We start from the raw sequence: 15,887 nt of genomic DNA on the forward strand, positions 1-15,887 counted from the left end.
GACAGAGTCTTTCTCTGTCACCTTGGCTGGAGGGCAGTGACCCGATATCAGCTCACTGCAACCTTCACCTCCCGGGTTCAAGCAATTCTCTGCTTCGGCCGCCTAAGTAGCTGGGATTATAGGAGACTGCCATTATGCCCAGCTGATTTTTGTATTTTTAGTAGAGATGGGGTTTCACCATCTTGGCCAGGTTGATCTTGAACTTCCGACCTCATGATGTACCCGCCTCAGCCTCCCAAAATGCTGGGATTACAGGTGTGAGCCACCACGCCCAGCCGACATTTTTAATAAATTCCTTAGATATACCATACCTACCACAAGTCGAGGACTAGTGAGGCACCCAACCTTGATTAATTTGACGCACCTAAGGTACTTTTGTGAGACTAGAAATAAGGCAAAATGCAACTATGACTTGTCAAAAAATTGGTAGCTTTCTTTCTGGCCTAAAGCACCGTATGCAGGGTACAAATCTTGGCAAGATTTCACCTGTTATCGGCTCTCATGCAGGGCACAAAAGCCCTGTTTCAAGAGGTTATTAAAGTGTATTCTTTCATCTAAGAAGGTAAATTTTTCAAAAATTGTCAGCATGTGCAGTATTCTAATATTGTATCAAGTGGACATCTGACTAGCATGACCTGAGAAGTTAATTCATGTCAAAGTTGTATCATGTCTAAAATTATAGTGAGATTCTTGACTAATAATGCAAGGTAACATTGGTTGGCAAATCTTTCCATTATTTGTGTAGGAAAAAGAGGCTGATTCTGTCTATGATCAAAAGAACTATGTTTTATTTTACTGCAATTTAAAGTGGTTTTCTGTAATTCAAAATTTTCATCATTTTATATGAATGTGCATTAAAAATACTAATTATGTGAGTCTCCTTTCCTCCTCATAAGGATGACACTATTTAAATTATTTCAACTAAATGCTAATTACTGTGAATATATTTTAAATTTTATGGGACTTGAAAAACACTTTAATAGTTTTGTCAACAATACATAGGTACAGGGTACAAGGTATAATTTATAAAGAAGTAATTTTCCAATAGTAAACCTAATCACAAATTGTTTAAAAAAGAAAAAGATAAAAAGCAACGTGAAATGAAATGATTTGCAAAACGAAGTACTAGACTGCCATCTACTGTTCAAATAAGTCATGATTTAATTGCCATCATCTTAAACGGGCATTCTACTTGGGAGTGGAGGGGTGGAGAAAAGAGAAACATTTGAAAAATTGAGATTATCACACTCCATCTCAGGTATTCTGGTTCTGTGAAGTTCGGATGGAATTCAGGAATCTGCCTTTGTAAGAAGCACTCCAATTGAGCCTATATAGGTGGTTCTCTAAACATACCTTAAGAACTACTCAAATGTATCTTGGCTATTATAAGGTATGATGCATTCTTTAAACATGCCCGACAACACATGGTTCCATCACTGACCCATGCAAACAGATGGTTAAAAATTTCATAATAATTTTTTTTAAATGTGATTTTGTGTATGGCTATGTAGACATTTGTGTATGCTTGAATGATTCTTTATCTCCAGGTTTCAACTGTGGCATTCTCTAATCAAATTTGCATTGCATAAAGCCGTTTTTTCACTCTTACTCAGATTGTTTTCGATGAGGAATGTACATTTTTAAAAGGATTGGGTTTCTATCGTTTCTGTTGTTTTCCTTCTCACCATGTGCTCACTTTTTTTCTAATAGGATAATTATTGATGGAGCTAATTTGACCATATCTAATATAACTTTAGAGGACCAAGGTATTTACTGCTGTTCAGCTCACACTGATCTGGATAGTGCCGCCGACATAACTCAAGTAACTGTCCTTGGTAAGTGTGCCAACCAATGAGAAATCTGTTCTTTTTTTTCATTTCTGGTTAAATTATGTTTTTCCTGGCCAATAAAGCTAATGATTCTTTGAGCCCCTGCATATATATTGTTAGTTTGAAATTTTTGCTTAAAAAGCAACCCAATTTCAAATCCATTCTCCTCTTTTTATATAGAAGAAATTAATTAATGCTTAATTTCTCTTCCCTATACGTGTTAATTTGCCAATAGCAGTGGGAGGTAAGTGATGCTATCAGCAGAAAGAAAAATAAAGCATGCTTGAGTTCCTAACACTCTTGAGCTACTGTTTCCTGGTGTGCAAAGAAATGGGACTGAGGAATGGGGGTGGGCGAGACTGGAGGATCTGGGTAGGGTTGAGGGGTGGATGCACAGTGGTAATTTCTAAACCAAAAGCACAGACTGAGCTCTCAGGGTTCCAGGAAGGAAGGGGAGGAACTTCCAGCATTCTGCGAAGCAATGTCTTTCATTTTTTTTGTTGTTGTTGCTGTTAATGAAAGTACTAATTAGGAACTTTACTAGTGTAATCAATGCAATTATCTCTGAAATCACCAATGTTTAAAGCTTTTAGAACATCTGCTGGATGTTTTCCAAAAGTTCCCTTCCAGATTCACTCTCTACCAGCAATTTGACCCAGAAAGGTTGCCTGTAAGGACAACATCAACAAACCACTTGCCTTCCAGCTATGATTTAGTTCAGCAAATGGAGGGCCCTTTGGGGGTGCTGTATTGATTCTCCCTACTCTGTCCCTGTGGACTGGCTGTGTCCCACTGCCAAAGTCATGGCCTCTGCAGACAGGCTGTCTTCACACCATTCCTTCTGATGGGGTTCTAGCAGCTGCATCCCACCACCAATATTTCAAGTCTCTCACACCCAACCTATCAAACATCCTGCCACATCTTTTTAAAGATGTTTTATTAAAACATTTTTGAACTATCCTAATTTTGTGTGAGTTATTCACTAATTTTCTGTTGGGACTCTAACAGCTATAGACATTTATTCTGTTTCAGTGGGCACCATTTAGTCTTCCCTTTAGTTTGCAGATATTCCTTAAAAGTGTTGGCTTTGCCCACTCTTCTTTATTATATGTCTGCATTAATCACTGTTATTAACAGATCTTTGTATCTTTAGCACTCCAGCTGTTGGGCCCACTGTTAGGTTGTGAACGAGGGAGGTGGTGGTACAGACTGAGGGAGAAAATTCAGTCTCTTCCGAGATAGGCTGATGCAAAATGGGTCAACAGGCTGGGTCTCTTCAAGTGAAGCGAATGGCCACCCCGTCTCAGGTGAAACAAATGGCCATGGGGGGTGGGGGGGGTTCTAAAAATAAAAGAACAGTTCCCACTTACAGAAGGTATGGATTTGTAGAGTTGTAGAGTTGGCTCAGTAGAATTACACCTTCAGGCAAAACGTTTGGCCAGGTAGACGTGAGCATTTTCAGGTCTCTGCAAGCAGAAACATTTACTCCTCTAGTGATGGTTCCAACAATAATTCACCAGAAAAGATAGTTGAGCTTCAGATAAACTGGAATTCATCCCAGGCCCAGTGAGTAGAGGGTAAGTGTCAGCCTCCATGCAATTTGTTCCTAAGCATTTTGGGCAATGGGTGCCACTAAAGGGACTTGGTCCCCTTCTGTTTGATGTTCGCCTTCTCAATTTCCTTATAAAATTTAAAATTTCATTCTTGCGATTAGGCTGCTATTTTTTTTAACTCTTAAATTTTTTTAAGCCTACATACATTTTACCTCCAATTATATATACTGTTTATGTATGCAATAATCTACCAATGTTTTTAGAATAAAAATACAAATTCTTTTTTTTTTTTTTTTTTTTTTTTTTTGAGACGGAGTTTCGCTCTTGTTACCCAGGCTGGAGTGCAATGGCGAGATCTCGGCTCACCGCAACCTCCGCCTCCTGGGTTCAGGCAATTCTCCTGCCTCAGCCTCCTGAGTAGCTGGGATTACAGGCACGTGCCACCATGCCCAGCTAATTTTTTGTATTTTTTTTTAGTAGAGACAGGGTTTCACCATGTTGACCAGGATGGTCTCGAACTCTTGACTTCGTGATCCACCCGCCTCGGCCTCCCAAAGTGCTGGGATTACAGGCTTGAGCCACCACGCCTGGCCTAAAAATGCAAATTCTATAGGCAAAATTGTAAATTAATACATTGAGGCTAAATATTGGTTTATGCCTTAAAGGGTGAAATATCTTGAAGGCAGGATGGGGCACAGCTTATAGGCTATAGGTCGATTCAAATATTTCCTGATTTGTGATTGGTTAAGGAACAGAAGCTTTGTTTAAAACTTGGGGGCCAGTCAAAACGTATGTTAGCTCTGGCTAATGGATGTGGCTCCCTTTAAGCCCCTCAGGAAGAAATTTGCAAAAAATGATTATAAGCGCTCAGGCTTCAGTTCCCCTTTATCTGAGGTCTCAGTGCCAGTAAATTTATTTGGTGGCAGTCTGGGTTCCAGAAAAACAACTATATTAAGATGTTATCTTCAGTTTCCATAGGAGAACCAAACATCCCTGTAATTCTAGCTTCCTTGGCTATTGTTTAAAGCTACTGTTACCTTCATTCTTATCAAGTTGTTTATTTACTTCTTTTTTTAAAATTATTATTATACTTTAAGTTCTGGGGTACATGTGCAGAACGTGCAGATTAGTTACATAGGTAAACCTGTGTCATGGGTTGCTGCACCCATCAACCGGTCATCCACATTAGGTATTTCTCCTAATACTACCCCTCCCCTAACCCCCCACCCCCAACAGGCCCCAGTGTATGATGTTCCCCTTCCTGTGTCCATGTGTTCTCAGTTGTTTATTTACTTCTTAGGGCCAGCTAGGTGCCTGAATTACCCTTGAAGAAACTCCACCTTTCACTTCCATATGTGAGGGGCTCCCCAGGTCCCTAAGAGGGTGGTACCTGCTCTGTTTCAGAGTGGCTGGCAATGTGTCTGAAGAAGGGAATCAGGTAAACAAAGGCAAATATCTACATTTTCCCTTCCTTTATTAATTAGATGTTCCGGATCCACCAGAAAACCTTCACTTGTCTGAAAGACAGAACAGGAGTGTTCAGCTGACCTGGGAAGCTGGAGATGACCACAATAGCAATATTCATGGTAGGAAGGCTTGGGATAACTGTTTTCATTATTCTAGATAGCCAAAATTCATAGTGAAGCCGTTTTTTAACTACCCTTAGTGGATTATTCTTCTTATAACATCCTTTTGAGCTTTTAATATTGGGATAAATTTTGGTATAGCTTATCTACACTCTGTATATTCTAATGTTTTTTTCCTGTTTGCACTGCCAGAGTATATTGTTGAATTTGAAGGAAACAAAGAAAAGCCTGGAAGGTGGGAGGAACTGACTAGAGTCCAAGGAAAGAAAACCACAGTCATCTTACCTTTGGCTCCATTTGTGAGATACCAGTTCAGGGTCATAGCTGTGAATGAAGTAGGGAGAAGTCAACCTAGCCAGCCATCAGACCATCATGAAACACCACCAGCAGGTATGAACGTTCTCACATCAGGATTCTAACAAAATATTTTCATTTGTCTCCATCTTTGAACATCTATCAAAAAAGATTGATAGAGTAATATAAGATTTTAGATTTCTCCAAATAGCTTTAACAGTTCTACAAACAGCACACAAAATAGTCAAAGCACATCAGCCTCAGAAGCATTACATAGGAGTTTGATAGAAGCAGGAAATTAAGGAAGTGACATATGAAAAAAATTACTTTCAGTAATTTCTGATATCTAAATATGAAGTTTAACCAGATACCGTCAAGTTAGTTGTAAATTGAAGTTCAATATATATGCATCTAACATTATTAATTTTTTATGCATTCATGTCTTTTCTTGTGTTTCAACATCAATCTAAATTTCCAAGATGCCTTTTAAAAAATCTCAAGAATGACAGTGCTAAAATTTGTGTTACTGAATTGTTATTGATCATCAATGTTGTCATAGCATGATATTTCACTTTTCCTTAGCTGAAATAAATACTCTAAGATATAATTTCCTTTTTGGACTGACTGAGAAAAAGCAAGTCAAGGTATAACTGAATCAGATAGAAATTAACACTTCTGTGATTTTTGTATATGTCAGTCTTTGCACTAAACTCCAAACTTAGCTATTTCTAATAAAATAAATTCATCTAAAAATATTCATGGCTATATTACAGGTTTTGTTCAGTTTGATGTTCTTAAAATTTGGCTGTTAATACATAGTGTTTATTTTATTCTCGTAAAGGCAAATATTCACAGCATATGTTTCTATTGACAATTCTAATAGAAAAAGTAAAGCAGGATTAAATGAAAACATATTTTTTAAAGCAGGTTTAGAATTTTAAAAAGCAGTTTTAAAAATTTTGAAAGCAGGTTTAAAATTAAGACATATATAGTAAACATCTACTCTCCATTGGATAATAGTTATTTCACTCCAAGAAGACTATTTTACTCCTTTAAATAAAAAATATATTTAAAATCTGCCTTAAATCTCTTTAGGAACTGGACTAGATAGGAATTAATAAGTACAATCAAAATTATTTAATTATCTGCGGGGTTTTTTTTTTTGCGGGGGGAAGTTGTGATATGATGACTTACCTATGGATTACCATAAAACAGGAAAAATGATGTTAATGTTTTAAATTTTTCAGCTCCAGATAGGAATCCACAAAACATAAGGGTTCAAGCCTCTCAACCCAAGGAAATGATTATAAAGTGGGAGGTGTGTATTCTTTAATATGTTATGTATTTCTTTGTGCTGTTTTTAATTCCACTTAGATCTGCATGCTAAGTACAATGATAGCACAATTTTTTTTAAGAACATAGATAAGATTTGGAAATAAAATGAATTTGTGAGTCATCATCATTGTAAATTTTGAAGATCATTGTGATTAGAATCACCTTATGAAACCAAGTTTAACACTGGTCAACAATTTAGGAAAGATTATGCAGATTGATTTAGTTGTAATACATTACCAAAAGTTTCAAATTATTAATGGTTTAATTAACAGTATTCTAGATTCTCTTCCATTCAAAAATACTAAAATCTTTTATCAATTTAGTATAATCCACTAGATATTATGCATATCAAACTGATGGCCCCACCCAAAGAATATTCACCACTTATTAAACACCAATAGACATTTTGTATTCTCCTTTCTAAGAATTCTGAGGATAATCTTGTGAAGACAGCATCATGAATGCCTTATTCCAGATCTGGAGATGGCATCTACGATAATGAATGTCTTGCCCATCACCGTAAAACCAGAAATTCACAAAGCTAGGATTTCTACATGAGGACCTTTGGACTCCAAACCTGAATTTTTCCTCCTTTACATATCTCTGTTAAATGTTATTAAATAGACTTCACCATTTGAATTTTGCATAAAAACATACATCTACGCAGATAAGTTTAATTATTCTAGGGTCATTTCCAAATTTCTACTGTAACAGTGGGGGATTTTATTTTCCCTCTACTACTTGGATATATTTCACGACTAGTATATTGGCCTACCTAAAAGGAAATTACCATTCAACGCTTCTGATGAGTAACATTGAATTTATAAAATTTTGTGTAAATATAGAACATTTTTAATATATGCTGAAATATACTAATTTATTTCCACAACTCATTCCAGGTACAACTCTTGGAAGAATTTCACAATGCACCAAGTTTAGTTTGTTTTTATCCTCATATGTTGGCCTTTGTACTCATTACACAGTCACATGGCCCATACCTGCAAAATATTTAGTTAATAATTTTTAGATCAAAATTAGCTCTTTATTTCCACTTCAGTGAAATTAAGTTTTATGAATTTAAGATGTGGAAATTAAAAAAGTATATTGGTAATACATAGAAATGAAACATATTCAAGAATATTATTTCTTTCCTTGAATTTGTGGCCATAAATAGTTACTACTATATTACCTTGATAATTACTTAATTTATAGTCTAAAAAGATGTTAGTCTTTTAGAGTATATTTGTCTTATCCTCTCTTAAGTCCCATAGAAATTTTCATAAGGTAGATAATGTAGTTGGTTAGATATCAATAATACTGTGTATTTGCAGGTCAGTTCCTCAGAGAAACATCATGTTCCAGTAGCATTAGCTCATTAATCTTCACTACTCCTTTCAGAGGTCTGTAGTCCCTTGATGGTGTCAGTCTTATATGTCATACTGAGAAGCTGGGAATCTCAGAGTTTAATGACCTCACCCAGATGCCATATGCTGAGTCATATGGAAAAAAAGCCAGAAATATTCAGTTTTTTTGACTGCTCCTCTCACTCATAAGTCATTTTTCAACCCAAAGATACATAAGATTGATTACTAATGCTATCTTCTTGTAAGAATGGCACTATGCTAAGAAAGCAATTTATAATTTGTCTTTGAGGAGCAAATGACATGTAATTTAGTAATTAATTGACTAGAGGAAGAAAGTAGTCACAGGATTTGGATCTAGGCTGAAGTTACATTCCCAGTAAGTCCCATGGTGTCTCCTATTATCTTGACATATCAGAGATCTAATCACTACTGACACAGCCACTGAAGTTTAAGAACATTCATTCATTGAGTATTGTTCTGTATGGATCATCCTATGGAAAGGAGTTAGTCTCCAGGTGTTTCCCAGGTTGACAAGCAGATAGTATTGTGAATGAATTAGCAGACCCCCATCTCTCAGAGATTGATTCAAAATAATTCCTATCTACATAATAATGATCAGAGAGACATAATTTTTTTTTTAAAAAAAGCTGATCTTTCCCAAAAGAATTAACAATGAAGATGAACACTGGGAACAGACTGGACTTCCCTAATTTTTGTTCATTTGTTTATATTTTACATTTAACATTAAACAGGATTCAATTTAAAGTAACATTACAATTTAACTTAATGGTAGAACTAGGCTTTTAACTTAGCTTTGCCTTTAAACATTCACTTTTCATGTATTAAGTGGGTCATGACTCACTCATATAGTTGGAGTGTTCTACTTGCAAAACAGGAAAAAAGAGTCCACTGCAACCCCATCAGTTAAATATCTATATCAGGATAATTTTTGCTTGAAAGTTTCCATTGTTCTTAAGCAAATGTATGTAAATTTTTAACTTTGTTCAATAAAATGACACATTTCTAACTTAAAGGACACCAAAAACCAAACCAAAAGCCCAAAATCCCACCAATGTTAGAAACTAGGAACATCTTTAATTACCTGGTTATATAATCACATCCAAGGTAGTTGACTCCTAATGGATCCAGGTTTTATTATTTATATTGCAAGTATAATAAGAAGATTTACTTGCTTTATAATGAAATTAAGTGGAATTAAATGAAATATTGTACAACATAATGACTATAGTTGATAACAATGTATTGTATTCTTGAAAATTGTTGAGAGAATATTTTAAGTGTTCTCATCATAAAAAATAAGTGTATAAAATAACATATATTTTGAATAGCTCAATTTAGCCATTCCACAAATGTATACATATTTTAAAACATGTTATGTATAATAAATATATACAATTTTTATTTCTCAGTTAAATAGAAATAAAAATGTTCAACAAATATTTAAAAATGGAATTAAGGTAGGACAGCAGTCTTTCTGTTTCCTAGATTAATGGTTATAACCTTTCTTGGTTCATAGATCTCTTTGAAAATATGTTGGAAATACAGGCTCTTTTGTAAATATATTGGAAATACAGGCTCTTTTTCTAGAAAATTATGCACAAAAAGTCATACTAACAATATTATCAGCTTCTCAGATCCTTTGAAGGATATGCATGTACTCCATCTAGAGATTCCTAGACCCCAAGTTAAGAACCCCATTTCTAGAGATTTCTTCCTTGTGGGCTACTTCATGAGAAGAAGAGAGAAGGGAAGGCTGGTGGCCTTCCTGCTTGCTCTGCCCTTGCCCCTTCTGTTCTTTGTTAAGGGGTTTATTTGGGAACTTTCTGAGGTTCGGTAGGCATTGCCTCAAAGTCAAATACAAAGCATTCAGGCTGTTTATTTGGGTTCCCAGGTACTAAAAACGCTGGCAGTATAGCGAAAATATTTTTGTTTAAAGTGTTAAGGATTTTAATTATTTGTTTAAAGTTTGTCAGAGAACTTTATTAAATTTAACTCCTTTCTTTGGGGCAAAACATGTAAAATGAATAACATTATCTGCACACTTATTGTCAGTAGGGACTGAGTGGACTATCATTCCAAATTGCAGTACAACACTGCAAACTCGTGGCCTAATTCACTGGGACAATGCTAAAGCTCCTGGTGAATTTATATCCATTTCACACTCTAAAATATTTCCAATGAATGTAAGTATAAACAAGGCCTGCAGAAAATCTCAGAAAGGTTTTGTTTTGTTTTAATTTTTTTTCTCCTAGTTTAGTTTATTCACCTCGAAATAAGCATATACCTGAAATTATTTTGCTGATATGTCACTATGCTTTCACCTTAATTCCAAGCAATGCCTCTAATAAGTGTTTTAGTAAATTAGATTAAGTTGAGAAGGATTACAGATTCTGTAAGAACACTATAAAGACATTGTTGACTCACATACCCAGACAAAATTACTGTTTATATAAGTGAACTTTAAATTTAGGATTAAAATCATATTTTAAACACATTTTATGTAACTGATTTCATTTCAGTGCACAATCCCATTATCTTTGAAATTAAACAGGAAGTTTAAACCACATTATTGTTTTTAAATTAAAGTGTTGTTTGATTAAAAATGAATGTGGAAATAACCAATTTCCTATACTAGAAATTATTCCTCCAGATATTTCTATGGAGCAAAATAAAGTGGGTATGGAAGGCATTTTTTCTGAAAGAAATAGAAAGAGAATAGTCAAGGAGCTGGGAAATTATTAGAAAGAGGAGCTACTGCTTCTTTATGTTAAAGAATAAACATGCATATTCCCCAAAGATATTTACATAATCTCTCTCTTTTTGTAAAAGAAAAATGGAGAAGGCTAGAACGAGATGCAAGAAAGAATTTTCTTCAAAAAGCCATGGGAGAATCCCATTCACAACCAAAGAATTCGTGGCCATACTATTTTTAATTTCAGCCTGTTCTTTGGAAATGAAAAGGTGAAATGTAGTGGAAAGCATAAGCAAACAGCTAAAACACTTTGTGGAATTTCTTTATAACTTCCTTAATGTATGAAAACTTAAGACTTTACCGTAAGGGCATGATCCAGGCATCTGACAGGTAGGCGTCTCATTACTTGCGGAGGTAAGGGATTAATTTTTATACTAAAGCTCATATGATGACAAAAAAAGTTGCAGAATGTTTTTTTTTTTCCAGAACTGTCTCTAAACCAAGAAGGGGCATTTCAGATTTCTCAACAAATGATCCTTTCATTGCATTGTCCCTTATGCCACTTAGAGTGGTTCACCACCATCTCTGAGTCAACACATCTGAGATCAAACTGGATGAGTCTTGTCTTCTGTTTTAGCCTTTGAAATCCATGGAGCAGAATGGACCAGGCCTAGAGTACAGAGTGACCTGGAAGCCACAGGGAGCCCCAGTGGAGTGGGAAGAAGAAACGGTCACAAACCACACGTTGCGGGTGATGACGCCTGCTGTCTATGCCCCTTATGATGTCAAAGTCCAGGCCATCAATCAACTAGGATCTGGGCCTGATCCTCAGTCAGTGACTCTCTATTCTGGAGAAGACTGTAAGTGATGCACTTAAAACTGCTAAGCACGTTAACAACTCTTTTCTCAAATATATTATACTTCTATCAACAAATATTTGTGAACAACTACTGCATCCAAAGAGGATGTACTAGCCTTGGGAGATAAAAAGAAGTATTACACATTATTTCTATCTTAGGATTGACTGCAGGACAGTTGATCAGTACAGAGTACCAAGGAAGTATGTGGAAGTTTCCATTTTATTCAGTTTTCTATAAAGCTGTTTCTACATTGAAAGTCAAAGACCTGGCATTTAAAGCAGCATAACTGTCATAAGATTTTTCAAGTACGTTTGCCCTTATTTGTCAAGGATCCTCTAACAGCCACTTGCTGTCATGCCCTGGGATTCAGTAGCATGTCTGGAGCTTTGCTAATGTTGATGAGATATACACCCAGATTTGTATATAGAATTATACACACACATACACACATTCTGATACCATGGTAACTGCTGCAAATAGGTTATTGGAAAAAGAAAAAACACTACATTCTGTATTGCTGATGCTGGGAATATTAGGGGTTATTCTCATTGCCTTTCTAGCATCTAAAGGAATAATTTGATCCAAATACAGAAGAAGGTTGAGAATGAGAAATAGCCGACTGATTCCCCACCTACTGTCTAAATCTTCTATCTAATTAAAAGGACACAAAACACATATCACATGTGAATTAAGATAGTATTAGTCTTGACGGCTCTGTGTTTGGTTATTCTTCTGTAGTAAGAACTCCTATAGAATAGAGATAATATCCACTTCTTATCTGCTTAGCAATTTAGGTAACGCTCTTAGAACAGTGCCTGACACATAGCATATGCTCAAATGTTGGCTTTTATTAATATTTGATTAATAAAATTCTCAACTAATTTTATATTTATTACTAGTTTAGTTCACTTGCTTCCAAAGGCAAGATGCCCACCGAATAGTTTCTGGTTTTATTTGCCCACATTGCATCTATCTGGAGGGCTACGTTTCTCAGTGTGATACAGGCTGTCCTCTTCTTTGGGGAAACTACTTGAGCTGAGAAACTTCTCTATCATGAGACACTCTCTTGGTTCCATTTGGAATGGGTTTCACGAAAGTGCTTTCTCCAGATGAAACACTATGAAAATCACCTTTTGAAAAGGATCCTAATAATCACATTTGCAGGTTATTGAAAACTAACTGATCTTATACAATTAACAGATCCCGATACAGCTCCAGTGATCCATGGGGTGGACGTTATAAACAGTACATTAGTTAAGGTTACCTGGTCAACAATTCCGAAGGACAGAGTACATGGACGTCTGAAAGGCTACCAGGTTTTTATTATGCTTTTTCTTCTTATTGTTGAATTGATATCTTTCCTGAGAATAAAAAAGAACTGATTTCAGAAGAACCCAAAGAGAATCTGCCACCACAATGGATACTTTAAAAGATTTTTGTTTTCATTGCAGATAAATTGGTGGAAAACAAAAAGTCTGTTGGATGGAAGAACACATCCCAAAGAAGTGAACATTCTAAAATTTTCAGGACAAAGAAACTCTGGAATGGTTCCCTCCTTAGATGCCTTTAGTGAATTTCACTTAACAGTCTTAGCCTATAACTCTAAAGGAGCTGGTCCTGAAAGTGAGCCTTATATATTTCAAACACCAGAAGGAGGTGAGAGGATAATGATGTAGAGTCATTCAGAAATGGAGGTGATCCATGGCCATATCAAACATTCTTACTTATAGCTGGGCATAGTGGCTCATGCCTGTAATCCCAGCATTTTGGGAGGCCAAGGCAGGTGAATCACTTGAGGTCAGGAGTTCCAAACCAGCCTGGCCAACATGATGAAACCCCATCTCTACTAAAAGCAGTGGTTTACGCCTGTAATCCCAGCACTTTGGTAGGCCGAGGCAGGCGGATCACGAGGTCAAGAGATTGAGACCATCCTGGTCAACATGGTGAAACCCCGTCTCTACTAAAAATACAAAAAAAGTTCGCTGGGTGTGGTGGCACACACCTGTAGTCCCAGCTACTCCGGAGGCTGAGGCAGGAGAATTGCTTGAACCCAGGAGGCGGAGGTTGCAGTGAGCCGAGGTCGTGCCACTGCACTCCAGCCTGGCACCTGGCGACAGAGTGAGACTCTGTCTCAAAAAAAAATAAAAATCAGCTGGACTAGGTAGTGCATGCCTATAGTCCCAGCTACCTGGGAGGCTGAGGCAGGAGAATTGCTTGAACCCAGGAGGCAGAGGTTGCAGTGATCGGAGATCACGCCACGCACTCCATCCAGCTTGGGTGACAGAGTAAGACTCCCGTCTCAAAAAAACAAAATAAATAAACATTCTTCCTTATTAGTAGTTAATTAATATTCACTTCAGATGACTTAGCTTTTCAATTTCTATAAAATTTGTAATGTAATAGGGCTTTTAAAAAAATTTTACTAATTTTATGGAAGTTTATTTTTGGTCTTGTGTTTTCTAGTACCTGAACAGCCAACTTTTCTCAAGGTCATCAAAGTTGATAAAGATACTGCCACTTTATCCTGGGGACTACCTAAGAAATTAAATGGAAACCTAACTGGCTATCTTTTGCAATATCAGATAAGTAAGTAGAAACTTGGATTGGAATTAACTTGATAATATTTCATTTTTTGGTTGAGTATTCTTTTAGCTACATTGAGAGGCTAATGATCACTTACGCCCATGGTTTGTAAGCTGCCATTCTTCCTTGTAGCCCAGGGGTTTGCAAACTGGCTTGCAGGCCAAGTTCAGCCTACTGATTCTTTTTATAAATCAATTTTTATTATGACATGGCCATGTCCACTTATTTATTTATTGTCTACAACTGCTTTTTCCCTGGAATAACAAAATTGAGTCATCTCAACAGAGACTACGTGGCCAACAAACACTAAATGTTTACCATCTGGCCCTTTAAAGAAAGGTTTGCTTACCCATTTTAGAAAAAAAGCAGTGTGCTAATGGGTACACAAAACATGGATTTAATGTTTATATGTAAGATGTTTGGAGAAGTAAGAAACATGTAAAAGAGTTATTAAGTGATGTGATGGAGATTCAAAGCACAGGTACCTTCCCCACTACTTCTTCTGCCTCAGATATATGCTTCCAGATTCAATCCCAAATATACCTGTGTTTATCATATTCTCTATGGGTTGCTCACTGTCTCATGGAGATGATATTGAGAAGACTAAATAATTGTCTTTGGATCATTACTCAGAATGGTCTCAACCCACATGCTGCTGTGCAACTAGAGTATTGTGAATGTATTTAAATGAAATCAGGTCATTTTTAATAGTGGCACTTCCCATCTCGAACAGTCCTCAAGTCTAAGCATCACCTTAAAATGGAAATTAGGGGATTGATGTTATAGAAAATTTTAGCAGCATCTCATCATGAAAATTTTAGACTTTGAAGACATGAATTCTCAAAACATCAGAACAACAGAGACCCAGCATATACTGCTTACAAAAGTCAACTTCATCATAGCCCTGTTGTGCTACTTTCACTCAGCTCAAGGCTTCCAGCAATCCAGGTCACATATTTGCTTTAGCTTCTGATGGTTTCTGCTGAAATTAGCACATATGTTTAAATATTTACAGGCATAACCCCAACAGAAGTAGATTTTAGCATATTCGAGTGCTTGCTCTGTAGCAGGATCAGTACTAAGTGTTTCTCTTTGCATTGCATCATTAAAATAAGAAATCTACTAGATAAGTACTATCACTATTTTATGAATGAGAGAATTGAAATGTATAGAGTATACTCACATAGAGTCAAGCAGAAAAATAAGTGTTAAGTAATAATGCAAAGCAAGATGAGTCCAGTTCTAGATGTTGAGATCTTAACCTTATATTATTCCACAAACTGGTTTTCAAAAATGTTGTAAGAACTGAAGAAATATTTGAAGATTTTTTATCCTAATAATAAGAAACTCAACTTATTAAATTCCAACCTTCAAATTGATCTGTATATAACGTTTAAGTTTATTTAAAAACAAGTTCTTAGAACATAGAAGTTGAAATATTAACAATTGTAATCATTATCAAACTGCTTGATATGTGGACTTTAAAATAAAATAATATAAAATTATTTTGTTCTCTATTAATATTAAGTGATCAAAACATTTTAGGTAGTTTATCTTTTTCTTATTGCTATTAGATATTCTAAATTGTTGCAATTTATATGTATGAGGGCTCTATGTATACTCTCCTGAATTATTATATTGATTGTAATAGGTTTTCAATTAACCTTGTGGTGATTCACAATTATGTTTTCAAAAAATCTAAAAGAGTGATGATTTCAGCTCCTTCTTTCCAATGTTTGGATTCCTAGTTTTTTTTTTCTTCTTCTTCTT

At 35.8% G+C, this 15,887-nt stretch overlaps 1 protein-coding gene across 7 annotated transcripts in view; it reads left to right on the forward strand.

Moving 5' to 3' along the window:
- CHL1 (cell adhesion molecule L1 like) overlaps positions 1-15,887 on the forward strand; it is a 203,184-nt gene that overhangs the window by 171,521 nt on the left and 15,776 nt on the right. For all 7 annotated transcript variants that reach the window (XM_037743769.1, XM_037743768.1, XM_017543321.2 and 4 more), the window contains 8 exons: positions 1,711-1,835; positions 4,867-4,968; positions 5,161-5,358; positions 6,510-6,580; positions 11,312-11,534; positions 12,735-12,850; positions 12,986-13,190; positions 13,998-14,120. In XM_037743769.1, coding sequence (XP_037599697.1) covers positions 1,711-1,835; positions 4,867-4,968; positions 5,161-5,358; positions 6,510-6,580; positions 11,312-11,534; positions 12,735-12,850; positions 12,986-13,190; positions 13,998-14,120 — 1,163 coding nt within the window. The remainder of the gene's footprint in view (positions 1-1,710; positions 1,836-4,866; positions 4,969-5,160; positions 5,359-6,509; positions 6,581-11,311; positions 11,535-12,734; positions 12,851-12,985; positions 13,191-13,997; positions 14,121-15,887) is intronic.

Source organism: Cebus imitator, unplaced genomic scaffold, assembly GCF_001604975.1.
Source record: "Cebus imitator isolate Cc_AM_T3 unplaced genomic scaffold, Cebus_imitator-1.0 Scaffold152, whole genome shotgun sequence".
NCBI lineage: Eukaryota > Metazoa > Chordata > Mammalia > Primates > Cebidae > Cebus > Cebus imitator.